The sequence below is a fragment of the Chiloscyllium plagiosum genome, chromosome 31 (assembly GCF_004010195.1).
Source record: "Chiloscyllium plagiosum isolate BGI_BamShark_2017 chromosome 31, ASM401019v2, whole genome shotgun sequence".
Classification (NCBI taxonomy): Eukaryota; Metazoa; Chordata; class Chondrichthyes; order Orectolobiformes; family Hemiscylliidae; genus Chiloscyllium; species Chiloscyllium plagiosum.
In genome coordinates, this window is record NC_057740.1 from 14,317,390 (window position 1) to 14,335,400 (window position 18,011).

The window sequence follows — 18,011 nt, forward strand, 5'->3', positions numbered from 1 at the left end:
TGGATGATGACAGCAAGTTAATGAAATATATAACTTTATGTTTAAACATTATGTATGTCTGTTGAGAAAATATCTAAAAGCTTATGGTTGAATTAAATTAAATGCAGTATTCCAAATAATTTTAAAGTTTCCTATTCCACTTAACCAGGAAAATGAAATCTGAAAAATTATTTAGAACAGTAGCAACTTCATTTATTTGCATTAGTCCTAAGTAGTATACAGTACCATAGAGTGTTGTAAGCCTGGCAAGTCCAGTTTCAGTAATATTTTTCCTTCTAACCCTGAAGGTCATAACTCCTGCTCAGTTATCAGTGGTTGCTACAGTTAACAATATATGTAATAAAAAATGTAAACCCAAAATGTAAAATCAGTTTATCAATTTATGATCTAATCTTGTTTTAAGTAATTATTTTAGTTTCTCTGAACTAACGTCTTCAAATTTATAACTTCTTATCCAGATGGATTGTCAAGCAGCTGCACTTTTCTCTCAACGTATGTAACCATTTTGTTCAAGTATCCATTTTCAACTACAGAAGGGTCCACGGTCAACATCTTCTTTATGTTTCTTCTGATGTCTTGCAACAAAGCATCGAGTACATTCACAGAATGAGAAAAGGTAGTGTACTGTTTATGCTACCAGACTAGTATTCCAGAGGTCCAGGCTCTGGGAACATGGTTTCAAATTTTGTGAGAAGATTTGTAGCTCGGGTGCTCGTTGCTGTGGTTCTGTTCGCCGAGCTGGAAGTTTTTGTTGCAAACGTTTCGTCCCCTGTCTAGGTGACATCCTCAGTGCTTGGGAGCCTCCTGTGAAGCGCTTCTGTGGTGTTCCTCCGGCATTTATAGTGGCCTGTCCCTGCCGCTTCAGTTATCAGAATGTACTACCTCATGCATATCTATATCAAAGTTTGTAAACACAAGGTTTCTTTGTTTTACTAAATTGTCAGCACCATCTCTTAAAAAATACAAAAATGTTTTCCCCTACTCAGAGTCATAGAGATGTAAAGCATGGAAACAGACCCTTCAGTCCAACTCGTCCATGCTGACCAGATTTCCCAATCCAATCTAGTCCCACCTGCCAGCACCTGGCCCATATCCCTCCAAACACTTCCTATTCATATACCTATCTAGATGCCTTTTAAATGTTGCAATTGTACTAGTCTCCACCACTTCCTCTGGCAGCTCATTCCACACACGTACCACTCTGTGTGAAAAAGCTGCCTCAGATCTCTTTTATATCTTTCCCCTCTCACTCCAAACCTATGCCCTCTACTTCTGGACTCGCCCACCCAGGGAAAAGACTTTGTCTATTTATCTTATCCATACCCCTCATGATTTTATAAACCTCTATAAAGTCACCCCTCAGCCTCCAATGCTCCAGGGAAAACAGCCCTAGCTTATTCAACTTCTTGCTATAGCTCAAATTTTCCAACCCTGGCAACATGCTTGTAAATCTTTCCTGAACCCTTTCAAGTTTCACAACAATTTTCTGATAAGGAGGAGACCAGAATTGCATGCAATATTCCAACAGTGGCCTAACTAATGTCCTGTACAGTCGCAATGTGACCTCCCAACTCCTGTACTCAATACTCTGACCAATAAAGGAAGGCATACCAAACACCTTCTTCACTATCCTATCTACCTGCGACTCCACTTTCAAGGAGCTATGAACCTGCACTCCAAGATCTCTTTGTTCAGCAACATTGCCTAGGACCTTACCATTAAGTGTAAAATTCCTGCTAAGAATGGCTTTCCCAAAATGCAGCACCTCACATTTATCTGAATTAAACTCCATCTGCCACTTCTCAGCCCATCAGATCAAGATCCCATTGTAATCTGAGGTAACCTTCTTCACTGTCCACTACACCTCCAACTTTCCACAGATAATTTGATGAGTCTATCATGTAAGCAGAGCACAGAAAGTAGGATAGATAATTCCAGGTTTCAATCGCAACTGAGCTCCTGATAATACATTCAAGGAACTAAGATTGTTTTATGCCTAAGAAAGAAAAATAATTCTTTGGCAAAGGTAGCCAGCAAAAAAAAAACATAGATGTAAACTGGATGAGTTCAATCTGGCTGGCAAATTGATTTTTTTTTAAAAATTCATAGTGGGATATGGATGCTACTGGCAAAACCAATTCTTTTTGCCTTCCATATAAAATTGTACACCAGCTATACCTTTTCAGAAGTGATAGAAGTTCTCTTTCCAATGAAAAGTTAAATATATATTAAAAGTGTCAGCTCTGCCAGATGGACATAAAAGACCTCAAGACACAACTGCTGAAAGTGTGGAGTCACACAAAGACAAGACCTGATAAAAATGGCAGATTTCCTTGCCCAGAAGAAATTATTGAATCAAACTGGATTTTACAATAATAAATTGTCATTGTCACTTCACATTCCAGAATCATTAAATGAATTAATTTCACCAGATGCCATCATGGGATTTGAGCCCTCATACATCACCACTATGCCAGCATTCCCATCATATTAACAACAATTCAGTAAGTTCCCAGTCACTCTTGCAGAAACTAACTTTATATTCCCGATATATTTAAATTAACTGAATTTAAATTTAGCAGCCGCCATGGTAAAATTTGACCTCAGGTCTTCAGATCATTATCCATAATTCAGAAGACTAGTAACAGCCAAATGCTACTGTACTATTTACTGACCTTCCCTGTCAAAGCTCATAATAATAATAAACTTGGATGAAATGCCAGTCTATAACTGTTATTCAGGGAATTATACCTATGCAGGAAATTGAAATGAGACAAGAGATGGCATGGGGATTAAGGAAGTACTACCAGAAGAAAAATGCCAAACACTGTTCGAGCAATAGTGGCTTCATTGCAGTTCTTACACAATTCAGGAAGTAGAGTTTTTTAAGCTCATGCAATTCTTACTTCAGTTCCTCTATGAGTCAAGTAAAACAGAGTCTGCTCTATAATCCACCCAATTTGTTTTTGCTCCTTTGCATAAGTCACCTGTTCTTTCATCCCATATATTAATCCTGACTGCCCCAAATCAAAGATTTTAAAATTTGCTGCAAATCAATAAAAACAAAAAAAGCTTAGAAATTCATGAGTCAATCATTATACAAAAGAGAAAGAAAGCTTAAATGTCAAGTTTAAAATACTGTGATGTACAATTCTAGCATCCAGAGCTCTCAGATCCTGAAATGTTACCTGTCTTCGACTTTCGGATATTGATTGGCTTTCTGTACATTTCCAACATGTTACGATATCACAAATCAATCGATACTTTTCAGTCAACTGAAAATTGCAGGAATTCTTCCCTATTTAATGCCAACTTTCTAACACAATTCACTGCAATTAGATTATTTCATAATCACAAGATCTGGACTAATACATGAAAGAGAGTTAACACTGGAATGACATTAGTCACAGAATAAGGCATTTGTGACACATTTGAGAAATTAAACAATGACCCCCCCTCCCCCCACCCTGAACGAAAACACACACACACACACACACACAGCGATGTATTCCACTTGACAAAAGTGAGCAAATAGTGTCACAGCTGGGTTGTTTTTGCAGACGTAGGTTGAATCTAGTCCCAAACATTGTAATTTGGCCATATTTGACTTCAATGATCATTCTAAAATACTGAAACCAGAGAAAAGAGTAGAGGGAGAAATATCAACATGAAGGTTAGTCATGATTCAAATTAATTAAAGCCCACTTCCATGTACAAGCCTTGTCAATCATTAAGTTTATTATTCTGACAAAAAACAGAACTAATTCAACACAACACAAAAAGCTTCTAAACATAAGTGACTCTGAAATTAGGATTGTTCAAGAATAATCTGCAATAGAAATCAATGTACAACTTTGCTGTCATCAATCATTAATTCCTGGAAGTCACTTGGAATATCTCACCTATAGCATATCAAATCTGCAAAATACAAAATGGGGTAAAGCACCTTCTTATGATTGAGTCGGAGCTGTCCATTACATCTTCTTATTGAGAGCTTCCTGATTTGTTAAATTCATCAGTAGAGTCATACAGCTAATTAATGCAAATGCTTTTTAGCTGTAGTCATAAACTAATACACTTTAATGTTGTGTAATGTGTTCTTCCATGTTGCTCTTCCGTCAGCACCTCAAATTAAAGACAATATTTACAACTATATTGCTAAATGTTTTTTCATAATGCATACGAATCTCACATGCCTATTACATTTTACTTTTACTTTAATCAATACGAATACAAAAGAATAAGTCTGCAAAGAATATTTCAGTACAAAAAAAGACTTTAAACTAGAGAAATCGAATTAACTGGAGCCAGATTTAGGTTGTCTACAAATCCTGTGTATATGCGTAGACATGTCTATTTAATGGAACCCAAATAAACTTGACAGGAAAAAGAGAATTCTATATAATGAATTGTCAGCTGAGTGTTGCTTACTGCCATAATGAAGTGGATGGAGTAAGCAGCAAATTCAGTTACAGTAAACAGGTTCCTCAAATTGAAACCACTCCATCTTGGCACCAAGTCAAAGCCACTGTAAAACCGCAATAAATGCAGTATCTGCTTCTCCAGGTCAAGAGACTAACCCAACTACTGCTAAATTTTCTGTAAAATGGACTGGAACTAAAATTTATACAAATGCCAGGCTTAGCTCAAACAGTAGCTGTCACTTTAATTCAAGAGGGTCTGTGATTAAACCCTATTTCACTGAGGAAGTACTGCATTATTAGAGATTTCATCATTCCAATAATGAAACTGAGGCCTTCTCTGTCCTCTGAGGTGATTGCAATATATCCCACGCCACTATTCCAATTAGAACAGGAAATCTGTCATTTCTTGACTAATTTCTATCTTAATCAATGTCATAAAAGTATTAAATAGGCATCAATACCCTTATTTCATTGTGGATCTGTGTTTATCATAGTAGCTATATTTTAGAAATAATTAATTAATTGTAAAATACTTTCAGTCATCATGAAAAGACATAACATAAAGGCAAGAATCTTCTTTCAAGTGAAATTATGGGAACCACCATACAAATTATTAAAAGTAAAGCTAAAAACAAAACAGCATTCCTCTTAGCAAAAACAAAATCAAACTAGAAAATTCTGTGGTCAGTCAGCATTTGCAAGTAGGTGAACTGTTAGCCTTATTGGTCGAGTAACACCCAAAAGGTCAATTTGTCGTTTTTCTTCCAAATACCAAGCAATAAATTCTTAGTAGACAGTTTAACTCCATTTATTATTAAAGAAAATGTAAAACAAAGCAGTCTTTCACAACAATTCTCTTGGAAATGGCTGCCCAATTCTTCCTCCGTGTCTAGCATGGAATTCTCCAAAACTGAATGCTAAGAAACCTATCCCAACCTTTCCTTCAATTCAGGTTATTTGTAGATCACTAAAAAAAAGGAATCGTTCGCCAAGTACTTTTCAGGAAAGCAATATAGCTTACAGCTATCTAGATTTTCACAAATAAGACTAATAGCACAACAAGAATTATAGATTATAGATCACAACAAGAAGAAAGTATAAACAAAAGGATTATTTCAATAAGTTCACAATATTCCATTACTATAGGTAAAAAAAAGTATTAAATTTGTATAGCATTAGGATTGAGTGGGAGAATGCGACTAATATATAATCCCTTTTAGGTGTTGATGGAACAGTATCTTATTATTAATCAGACTTATTTTTCTTCATTAGCGGTTTTACAGCTAGTAATCATAAAGCAGGAGAATGTCTGCTTTTGTTGCTTTCACAAATAATAACTTTTCCATGTTTTTAAAACCAAAAATGCATTACCACCCACATCCTGCCCCACTCACCTATTACTCACGACCACGCCAACTCCCTGTTCCCAGATTACATTGAAAATCTCTATCTTGTTTACAAATCTTTTCAAAGCCTCTTCCTTGTCACACCCAATCTCAACTCCCTGGTCCTCGAATCCCCATGAATGCGCTTTGGTCTTCTGACACCAAACTCCCTTTGTTACAGTAGTGGCAGTGGAATGTACAACTCAGCACATCTTTTAAACTCTTCTATCTTCCTATCATCAAAAATCCTCAAATTAGCCATCTCTAGCAGCTATTAACTAACCATTTATCCTCCTGGAAGCATACTATAACTGTGACCACCTTAAAAAGGTGATTTACAACAAACATCTAGTTGCTATCAAGCTCACTAAATTTAGCCAGTAGTACCTAATTACTGTAGAAAAATCCAAATTAGTCATTTGATTCAACTTTTCTGTTGTTGTCATAGTGCCTTTTGCCTGGAGTTCAAACAGACATGAACTGAGATTTCTTTTTCTAATGTGAAAACATCCATCTTGCGCAGCATAAAACTGCAAATAGGCTTTGACTATGCAAAAGTAATTACCATATTGTCTTTTGATTTAATGACATCGAAATAATTTTACATACAACTTTGTATGAGTGTGTTACCTTTTTTGTCAGAAAATTACAACTTTTATAAGAAAAATCACTTCTATGTTTCTCCAATAAAATATCTTTCAAGATTGATTTGAAATAATTATATTGTGTCTTAATACAGGTTTCTAAACTGAGATCTATGAACTCTGAAAGGGTCCTGACTCATTATAGTTTTGCCACTTATTTACTTACTCGTAGGTTATTTGTTACTGTATAGAAATAGCTGAAGTAATTTTTGCAATTATATCACTATTTGGATGATTCCACTTTTTGAAAGCAAGAGCAGATAATCCCTAAAAATGCATCAATACTTGCAATATGGTCCACAGAAAAAAAACACAACAAAGCCGCAAACATACATTTAACGAGTCCATCTGAAGACGAATTAATCTTATTTCACAGATCGTAATTCACATTACAAACATTTTTGATGGGGAGACAGCATTCCACCTGACCTCAACGTAATTCCCAACACACCAAACCAGGGTGCCAGTGGCATAGTGCATTCATAAATAATGTTACAAATATAGGAGATGATTGGTGCAGTCCTGATCTCAATTTCAATAACCTGCCTCCTTGTTTTTGAGACATTGCTTTGTATACAATCTGGTCATTTTAAAAGTCATGGAAAGCAGTTGTAAGATTTATCCATTTAATTCAAATACTCAAAGCGCTTTTGATATGAAAGGTGTCTAAAGACGATGTAGCAATGCTGCAGAGAATCCCCATTCAAACAGCAGAAGGAGGGAGCTGCGAAACCCCACGTCAACTGTGGCTCCCAAAGAAAGAGGCTTAGGGATGCAGTTGACTTTACATCCTTCCCATCGCCACTGGTTGTTGAACGAAGCGCAACGAAAACCATCGACAGGGGGAGGACTGAGAAGCGGGTGTTACACTCAAGAGAATCTGCAAACATTCCATCAACCTTTAACACCCCACCCCCAAAAAATGGGGACATGATGGAGAGCAGCCGCAACCCGGGCAAAAGCACCTGACCGATGCCCTTTCAGTGTGGAGAGGGCCGCCTCTGGAACCGAGCCTGCCATGGAAGCGAGCCCCTGATCTGACATTGTCCCCCACTCCCCCACCTTACCTAACGGGTGTAAATCGCCCTCGGCTCCTTCTATCGCTGCCTCTTCAGCCGCCGGTACTTCGCTCTCCCCTCCGACCTCGGTCGACGCTCCGTCCGGTTCCATTCAGTCCCCGGCAGGATTTAATATTTAATTATGGGGGAAAATTCCGCGTAGGAAAGATTTTTTTTTCAAGATATAAACAAAAAGCAGGATTTGACAGTGAAATGTATGTGAGTGTGTGTTTCTCAGTCTGGGGCGAAACGCGCGAGCTGTACCGCGGGCCCACGGCTCTTCATTCACTCGCCGCTCAGTAACGACCACCCGGCTCCTCTCACCGGCAACAACAACATCAGCGGAGCCCAGAGCCGCCTCGTCACCGCTCTGTGTGCACCCGATGCCGTTGCGTCATCGCGCTGCGCGTGTGTAGTTGACGTCATCGCACCCAAATATTCCTTTCCCTGGTGACGTCATTGCAATTTGAGCTGCTCCACTTCTTTGTGAGTGGAGTTCACTTCTTAGTTTCAGGGAATCTCAATGTGATTATGGGTAGATTACCTGCAGTTTGGTGAGTTAAGGGAATCTTAATCTTCTCACAAAAAATTATTAATTTTGCTTGTATTTAACTGAAAGTTACTAGCTAAATTTAATAGGCTGTGGTAGGGCTAAATAAATTATCCATTGTGGAGCAGCTGATCTTAGTTTGAGGAAACTACTTTGTACTGGCTTTTCTGCAACTGGGATTTAGCTAACTCTCTCTAGTTTTGACACAAATAAATACAGCATCTCTGCATGACCTAGCACTGAGTATGACTTGAAGAGAGTTCTGGGAGCTTGATGAGTCAACGCAGTTAGGTGAGGTATAGAAGTAGATGTTGTTTGCTTTCTTTTACTTTTTCACAGTCATAATTGATTCAATTCACTTTAAGGCACGGGGGGAGGAGTTGATTGATGTATAATGGTGAGTAATTAAACGTTCTACTCTCTAATCTCCAGTTTAAAGTAAGTAGTCTAAAAGTAAGCTTAATTTATGGCAGGGCAGCTTTGCCATGTGAAACCATCATCTGGTATATGGAAATTGTGGTCACTTCATGTGACCTGGATGAGCACATGTGCTGTCATTGTCATTGGCTGCAGAAACTCCAGATTTTGGAGCTTGAGTGGAGGCTGGAGTCACTGGAGCATTATCAAGGCAGAGGGCTTCATGGATAACACAATTAGGAAATGAATTGAAGATGCCGGTGTTGGACTGGGGTGTACAAAGTTAAAAACCACACAACACCAGGTTATAGCTTTCGGAGCGACGCTCCTTCATCAGGTGATAGTGGAGGGCTCAATCGTAACACAGAATTTATAGCAAAAATTTACAGTGTGATGTAACTGAAATTATACATTGAAAAATTGATTGAAATTATACATTGTAAATTATATTGAAAAATCAATTTTTCAATGTATAATTTAAGTTACATCACACTGTAAACTTTTGCTATAAATTCTGTGTTACGATTGAGCCCTCCACTATCACCTGATGAAGGAGTATCGCTCCGAAAGCTAGTGTGCTTCCAATTAAACCTGTTGGACTATAACCCGGTATTGTGGGATTTTTAACAATTAGGAAAGTAATCACATTGCAGAAAATGGACATGTATGCAGGTAGGGAATGGATGACCACCAGGCAGGCCAAAAAAGCCAAGCAGATAGTGCAGGAGTCTTTTGAGACAATTCTACTTGTCAATCAGTTTTACATTCTGAATTCTGATAGGGCAATGGTTCCTCACAGAAACAAGAGCCTCACCTGTGGTACCATTGGTGGCCAGCCACACAAGAGGGAAGGAAGAAATGAGGAAGAATTGCAGTGATAAGGATTTTTTTTAGAGGAACAGCCTAGTACTTCTGTGGTTATAGGTGTGACACTAAATGGTGTGTTGCCTCTCTGGTGCCAGGGTCAAGAATGTCATAAAATGGCTGTAGGACATTCTTCTGTGGAGGGTAAGCAGTCAGAGATTGTGGGCCACATTGGTACTAATGACAAGAGTAGGAATATGAGCAAGGTCCTTCAGTCAGAATGTAGAGAGCTAGGTAACAAATTAACAAGCAGAAGATTGGGAGGCAAAGTAGGAGAATGATGCTCACCAAGTCATGATGCTCACTGGTGCAGATACAATGAGCGAAATGGTGATGCCCTGCACCTTAACAATTATCTGATTCTAATACATCACCACCCACTCTCAGATTGTCATTAACCCTCCAGGATTTGAAGATTTAATTTGTTACAAGTAACCAAGCAGAAAAATCAGAACATTATTCAGAAAGTTTTCTCATTTTATTTGGACATATGCAGGAGTTGGGTTGAAAGGTTATTTGAATCATCCAATGAAGAGTTTATTAGCCTTTCATTTGGTGCGACTAAGACAATGTGCCATAAGGATGGACAAATGGGGTTGTTCAATAACCAGAGTATGATGCAAGATGGTAAGAGGTGGGACTTTAGGTAATGAAACATTTAAGAGTATGAATAACTGCAATTGTTATATTTCTAGGTGAGGACTAAAACACCCTTTGGTTCATACATATTAAAAATTATGCCCTTTCCATATGAAGATTTAAAGATACATTTAGTTCATTGCTTACATTCAGTAAGCAGGTTCATGCTACAATAACTTTCAATGCAGAGGATTTATCATATTTCAGGAATTACGAAGGCAATAAAAAGGCAATTACAAGATTAGAAAGCTGACATAATCCTTGTCAAAACGTAGAACATTACCTTTAACAGTTTTATACTTCACAGTCTTTAACAGAGCCCGATGTGCTTTACAGAGAGGAAGGAATGAAGACTAAGCCTAGCGAGACAGCTAGATGTGTCAGAAAGTTAGGTAAAAAATTTCCATATTAATGCTTTGAAGTTTGGAAGAGCTGTAGTGTACCAAATGAGTGGGAAGACATTTTAGAGAATGGAGCCAAGATGGTTACGACTGGATCCAAGATGGTAGGTGTTACGACTAAAGGATTAACAAATAGTCAGAGTATATGAGGGGCAAAGGAGATGCTTGTAGATGTAGGTGGGGCAATTTGGAATTCATTAGTGAGCATGTTGAAGGCTACTTGTTCAAACTGCTAACATCAATCAAAATCAAATTCTTGTCAATGTTGTTCCCTTTTTTGCTTTGGTTGTGATCCATGTGTCTCCTTTCTTTTCCCAATTCCGCTCAAGAATTTTCTCTTTGAATACTTACCTAAATTATTTTTTGAAAGGCAAGTGAACCTGCTTCCACCATAGTTTCAGACAGTGCATCACAGAATGTAACTGCTCACACCATAAAGATGTTTTCCCTCATTGCCTTTTGTTCTTTTGCCAATCTTCTTTAATCTATTTCCTCTGTTTTTCACATCTTACTTTGTGGGAACAGTTTCTCTTTAACTATTCCATCTACTCCCCTCTTGATTTTTAATACCTTTGTCAAATTTCTTCTTGACCATCTCTTCTCCAAGGAGAATAGCCCCAGCATCTCCAAACTATCATGTAACTGAAGTCTCTTATCATTGAATCGACATTACCAATCCTTTCTGCATCCCCTCTAAAGCCTGAACATAGTCTGAAAGTGAGGTGTTTGGAAATGGTTGTGGGCTTTCGAGCTTTTTATGAAGGTTCGCTGTCACATCCTGGTTCCCTGCCAATTGGAGCTGAGATCAGCTAAAGAAAATGATCAATTTGGATAAGGTTATTTTCAGTTCTTAACTCAGGGATGGATTCTCAAACACTTGCACAGAATTTCCTTTAAAGATGCCTGCCCACTATGTTGTATTTTCTGGAAACCCAGTCAGTTCCAGTGCTAATAATAAGGTTGCAGTCTAGTGAGTGCACGTTATAATTATCTGTGCTATAATAACAGTGTGAAGTCACCCTACGCATTTAGAAGCGATGGGGACCTACTGTTCAACTGTTAAATCAGTTTCTTTTGTCACAACTAATTGCATACATTGAGATCAATTCTGCTGTGCTTTGTTGTGCTTCTAAGTATTTGGCCTATTTTGTTTGTCAAACCATTGTATTTCTTTAACAAAAAAAATTCAAAAGCTAGAAATCTGGAACAAAAATGTGACATTCAAGAAGTGTGCTATAAATCCACATGGAGAACAAACAGGTTAACATATTAAACATATATTATGAAGAAGGACACAACCCCAAAAAAACTGTTCTCTGCATATTGTATGCTTCTGGCATTTTCTGTGCTTATTTTCTTTCATGGTTGAGTTTTTCTGTGCTTCTTTCATGGTTCCGTTTTTTTTCTTCGTCTCCAGAAACTGTTTATTTTTATAGGTGTGCAGGCATCAGCCGACATCCTGTTTCTTAAAATTGAGGCAGTCAGCAAGATATTTAACTCTTGGTATTCCCTGTTTCTGATTGCTAAAAGAGGCCACTGGATAGTAAAGTGCATGTTTGATTAGATTTAGATTTTATTGCCATGTATACTCAAGCACTGGGGACAGGAGTACAGTGAAAAGTGGACAATGCTGTCAGTCCTGGTGTTGTCTTACGTACCAAAGTATCTAGGTACAAAATCTTAGGTATGGCATCAGAGTCAACCATATTACCTCTACAGTCACAGTCTGTAAACTGCTGGCGTTTGGCCTGATTAACAAGAATGGTCAGTTGGATGAGATACAGGACATTGGGCAACATACTTAGAATCCATACCCAAAATTCTATTGCCCTGTGCTAACTTGCATTAACCATTATCCCTGAGATCAACATTGACTCCCATTCCTACAACAGTTAAAATGTAAAATTTTGTGTTTAAATCTAACCACCAACTTTACCTTTCTCGACCATTGAACTCCTCCAGCCATACAACCATTTATTCCCCTCACCAAGTCTGACCTCTTGCTGATCTCCAATTTTACATTTCCCAGCATTTGGCAGTTAGGCCTTAGGCAGCTGAAGGCACAAGTTTGGCATTCCATGCCTAAGTCTCTCAGTATCACTATCTAGCTGTTTTCTGAGATGCACTTTAGAACTTATCTTTTCTGATGAAACTTTTGATCACCTTTCCAAATATTTACTTATGTCATATTGTGCCTGACAACTTGGCTGTGAAGTGCCTCAGGATGGTTTACAGTGCTATATAAAAGCATGTTACTGTTAATGTGTGGTAAGGAACTAACATCTTCAAAAAAGGAGGGGAGCATATTGAAAAAAGGAAAGAAAACAAGAATGAATAAAATCAAAATTCATGTCAGATGCCTGCTTTACAAAGATTGCTTACAAACTCAAAGGATGCCTGGAGATACTTAGTTTGCATAAGAGTTATCTACAGACTTCATAACAATAATCTTTGTTAACCAAGATCTCATCAGACTAATTTTGATCATACGTATGATCTAGAATTCCCCAGTTCCCTCACATTTGATATTCTGAGCTTGCTGTCATCTCAAGCTGTGTCAACCACTCCTCTCCCCTACAAGTTTTAGTGTAGTTTGGTAGGAGTTGGTGGTCAGCAGTTTAGTGAGATAGGTTCAAGGAAGCATGAAGTTGAGTATTATGACTGCTATGGGAGGAATGTGCTGGTAATCATGCTCTACTACTCCTCCAGTCACATCTAGTATACATTTTCAATCACCAAAATGGCCAATTGTTTCTCTTTTGTACTGTAATCCAGAATAAAAGAGATTTTATTTAGATGTTTTTATTGAACTCAAAAAAGTCTGTTTGCTACACCCAAAATTTGGTCTTAAAAGTGGCATATAGTGATTAACATGAAAACTATGATCCTGAAATAAAATCATGTCCCTTTAATCCCAAACTCAGACACATTGACACAACACAAAAGACAATAGTTTCTGCAGAGAAAATGTTTTATGAAAGAAAACATAAAACATCTCTGTGTGCAAAGTTTCTGAAAACAAAAGAACATGTGTTGATTTCTTGCAGTCCACCAGATTTTCTGTTGATCAAATCAAACTTGACATTCGTAAACTGATAGAAGGTGTTCAGTTCTGACTACTATCAACCTAGATCTATGTCTTGAGAAAGTGATTAAAGTCCAGCTTTCAGATTTTACAAGGTAATTAGAAATACTATTTGAAAACTTTATCAGGTTCTCAGGAATATATACTGAGTAAAGGGAGAGACTTGCATCTTCTGAGGTGTCTAGAAAAGGTTGCTAGACAGCTATTAGCATAAAGACCTCCATTGCCTTTCCAAACTAAGTTTTCCAGTAAGTAAGGCCCATAAGCCCCATCATTTATATCCTTGGAACTTCTGCATTCCTTTTCTCCAAAGTAATTTGACTTTTTTTTCTTGATTAACAGCATGTGGTTTACACTGCAAATTAAACTGTGAATCTCATGCCCTGGTAAAACTACTGAACCATTTGGGCGTCAAAATAAACCCTTTTCACTCCACAAAGTATCCAAGTCATTCCATATCTTCCAATTGTTCATATAAACCTTAAATACAAATATGCATACTCAACATCTACAAAGATGATCTCAGAGAGGGCATGAAGAGGATTAGGAGATTTTGAGCTATGGTAGGGGAAACTTTATGGGAGGTTCCTCACAGGTTACGAATCAGATTGTCTCAATCTTAGCAATAAAAAAAGTCTATGGTCTCATTGCTTCTGTTGTTAGAGACAAGGTGGGGAGATAGGAGAGAGGGTACTTAAGATGATTTACAGTGGAAAGAAGGAAGAAGGGGTTAGTTAATTATGTAACTCCTCCTCCTTCCTTCTTAGGCAGCTTCTTGAAATCGAGGATGACTTGCTTCCACTCTGTTTTGAAATTCCAATGAGTGATCTGCAGACCCTGTCTCTCATACAGTGGGTGATGCTTGGATGGTTGGGTAGATAGGTTGTTTGTAGCTTTATACGCTCCCTCCAGCAGTTTGATTTTGCCTCTGAGTTCCTTTCAATGAGTTCAGTATCTTTCCAAATGAGCTTTCTCTGCTTTGGTCAGTTATAGGCCAGGAACTCCCAAGAATTGGCTGATATGTTTGTTCTCTTCAAGATTGCTCTCAGGATACTTCAGATCATTTCTGCCATCCTCTGGAGAGTTTCCTGCCATGACTGAGTTCAAAGTAGAACCTCACCAATGTAGCGAAGCTGATTTTGGATAATCAGCACTGCAATGCTGGGGACATCAGCGTGGGAGAAGATGGACTATCTTTCTTGCCATGATATTTCAAAGATCTTACAAAAGAACTGTTGGTGCTGGCACTTTCTCAGTGATTTGAGGTACCTAATTGTCTGGACATGGAGATCTTTGCTTCCCAATAAATCATCACCATCATCTTGTTTGTGAGATCTATGTCCTCAAATAATCTCTTCTTCACTTCGCCAGAGTTTCAACTGGCACACTGAAGGCAATAATTAATTTTATCAACTGTCTGCCTTGGACAAGAGTTAGGATTAGATTGCTCCAGTGGAAGATCTAGAACAAGCACATGTAGGATGGACTGAATGACTGCCTTCTGTCCTGCAATCTTTATTCTGGATGTAGGTTTGCTCGCTGAGCTGGAAGGTTCGTTTTCAGATGTTTTGTTACCATACTAGGTAACTTCTTCAGTGAGCCTCTGGACAAAATACTGCTGATGTTTCCTGCTTTCTATTCGTACGTTTGGGTTATATGACTTGGACCCCATTTACCAACCCCTGAGAAAAAGAACAGGAAATTACATCAACACAGGAAATGACATCACCAACCCAAGGAGATCCAAACATTTAATGAACCTTCCAGCTCAGCGAGCAAATCTACATCCAGAACCTCCACCTGAGCTACAAATCTTCTCATAACTCGCTGCAATCTTTATTATTCCTGATTGCAATTTCAATGCAATGAACACTTTCTGACCTTGTATTTAAATGGTAATTCCTTGCATGACAGCATGACCAGGGCTTACCCATACCCATGGAAAGACCGATAGAGTCTGATGCTGTTCTCCCTCACATCCACATATGCACTTTCCATAAGGAATTAATGCATCTTGATGGAAAGAAAACTTGGCTGCATTCTTTCCCTCAAGTTGAGGGAAGTTATATTTCAAAGCCACAGCTTTTGTCAGTGATTAGTCATGTAGCCTTTCCTTTCAAATATATTGTATTTGAATTAGATTCTCTTACAGTTTACTAATCTTTCAAAGCTTGTTTCTGGTCACCATGAACAGTGTAATTTAAATGTATGAAGGTTAAAGATATGAATTAGACCACATATTGAAATGACTCCATAGAGTTTTTCAGTGTCTATGGTATGAACAAATGCCACATTTCTCATTGTTTACTAAGAAATGGTTAACAAGCAGCAGATTGTGATCCCAGCAGGAATGCTAACCTGCCACATTGAATATCCTTTGTTATTAAACAGTTTCACATTCTTGAATAATCTTTCTGTCACATCCTATCTACTGCTAACATTGTTATATTTAAGAATATTCAAAATTAGAATTCTAGAGCTATGACTCTGAATCACTTTGTCTTGTCACATTCTCTGACTTGTATCTCTCTCAATGTAACTTTACTAATATTACAATTTCTCTCTTTTTTTCCTGCAGTTGATGAAAGCTATTGGATTTCAACAAACACTTAGCCCTGTTTGTTGGCAAACCTGTGGTCAAGGATCAGTAGTGAATTTAGAAGTTTTGTTTTACTCACTCATGGGACACAGGCATCACTGACTGGCCAGCATTTATTGTCTGTCCCTAGTTGTCTTTGAGAATGTGTTCCTGGCAGGTTATTGAATTGTAGCAAAACGACCACCCAAACCTAATTCTGTCCTCAACCAATGTATGTTCGTACATTTTCCATTGGTTGGGAGTGGTTAATAACATTAAATAGTTATTAGGAGTAGAAACACTGATCAATTTCCCAGTCATTAGCTCACCAATGGTAGAGCTATTTATTTCCATTCAAGCTGAGTTCACTTGCTCATCACCCCTGTGTTTGCTGATCTATAGTGACTCCTACTCTAGCAGTGCTTTGCTTTGCTTTGAAATAAAGACTATCCTTGTTTTCAAGTCTTTCCTTGTTTCTGAATCTTCTCAAGGCCTCAACATTCCAAGATATGTGTTCTTCCAGTTCTGGCCTTATGTGTATTCCCAATGTTAATCACTTCACCATTTGGAGACATAGCTGCCTAAGCCCTAAATTCAGCAACTCACTTCCTTATAATACAGTTTTCTATTTCCCTTTTTCCCCTTTGAAACACTTTGTAACAGTACCATCTTTGAGCAAGCTTTTGATCATCCGTTCTAATATCTATTTATGTGGCTCAGTGTCAAACTGTTTCATAAAGCTCCTGTGAAGCACCTTAGGATGATTACCAATGTTAAGGGTGCTGTACAATTAAAAATTATTGTTGTTGTTGTTTAGATAGACCACATCAAATTTGGGTCTTTCTGTGTCTGGGTGGCTCAGAATCACATTAGATGAATCCCTTGGGCCATTAATGGGGTTAAAAACAATTGGGAAAGGGACGTTAGCTGTCTTGCCTACTCCTTTTGCATGAGTTCCATATCCATCTCCCCACTGTCTATACTAGAAGTTCTTCTGTCACAAGAATAGTTCTGATTAGAAGGAGCCATTAATGCCCGTCCTTTTAATCATGTATTCTACATCAGTGCTATTGGGAAGAGCTAGCAGTGTTAGTAATGTGTTGGTAACTCGCTGTTATTTCAAATACATTGCTGTATTTGCTTTACAACAAAATTGGTTACTGTGTAAACTATCTTGCACCAGCCTCTGATCACTGTCACTCTTGCCATGCCCAACATTCATTCCCAATGCTACAAGCTACTGAATTTACAATTCAGTCTTGTGACAACTTTGATTTGGAAACAGAACAGTAAATAAAATTTTGTGATTTCTTTAAAATGTGTATCATATCTGTAATTATTTGTAAAGATATTTGAAAAGGACTTTTAAGTCTTTGAATCAATTGTTATGAAATCACTTGCAGTTTTCTTGAATAATAAGAAATGCTTGTTTTATATGACCCTGGACCAAGAGAAAGGAAGGAAATCCGAAAAAAAACTGTGTGGCCGGACAAAGGACAGCTACAAGCAGAAGATCTGGAAGGTGAATAGCTTATGCAGACCCAAAGAGAAAACACAGTTCAAAAGAGTACTATGAAGCATTCTTGTGAAGACAAGAAACAAACCTCTGTCAGGAAAAGGTGTGCTTTTCTGTTTGTAAAGTAAGGAAATTGGAGTTCTTGAGCACAATATAAGAACTCCTGAAATAAATTTCTAAAATGTAGAAAGTTGTGTGAATAAGTTGAAGATTCTAAAGGTCTAAGTATTTTCCCAAAAGTGACCAAACTGTGAACTGATCTGTTTTTGGTTGGTTGGAAGGCTACATCATCAGGTCTGGTGTTACCCAAGCATTACCCAGGGTTTGCAGAATACATAAAGAATAAAAGTCAGGTGAAATCCTTAGATTCAGGAGCTTCATGTATTATCATAGCAGCTCTGACCACAGCAGATCTATAAGAAATTTTGAAATAATTCAATAAAATAAATA

At 37.9% G+C, this 18,011-nt stretch overlaps 1 protein-coding gene across 5 annotated transcripts in view; it reads right to left on the bottom strand.

Annotated features, from left to right (window-relative positions):
• The window catches only part of LOC122565243 (phosphatidylinositol 4-phosphate 5-kinase type-1 gamma-like), a 94,249-nt gene extending 86,336 nt beyond the window's left edge, over window positions 1-7,913 (bottom strand). For all 5 annotated transcript variants that reach the window (XR_006316121.1, XM_043721008.1, XM_043721010.1 and 2 more), the window contains exon 1: window positions 7,521-7,913. Coding sequence is in view for 4 of the 5 variants with exons in the window: in XM_043721008.1 (XP_043576943.1) it covers window positions 7,521-7,623 (103 nt within the window). In the remaining variant the exon portion in view is untranslated. The remainder of the gene's footprint in view (window positions 1-7,520) is intronic.
• Between the last annotated feature and the right edge of the window lie 10,098 nt (window positions 7,914-18,011).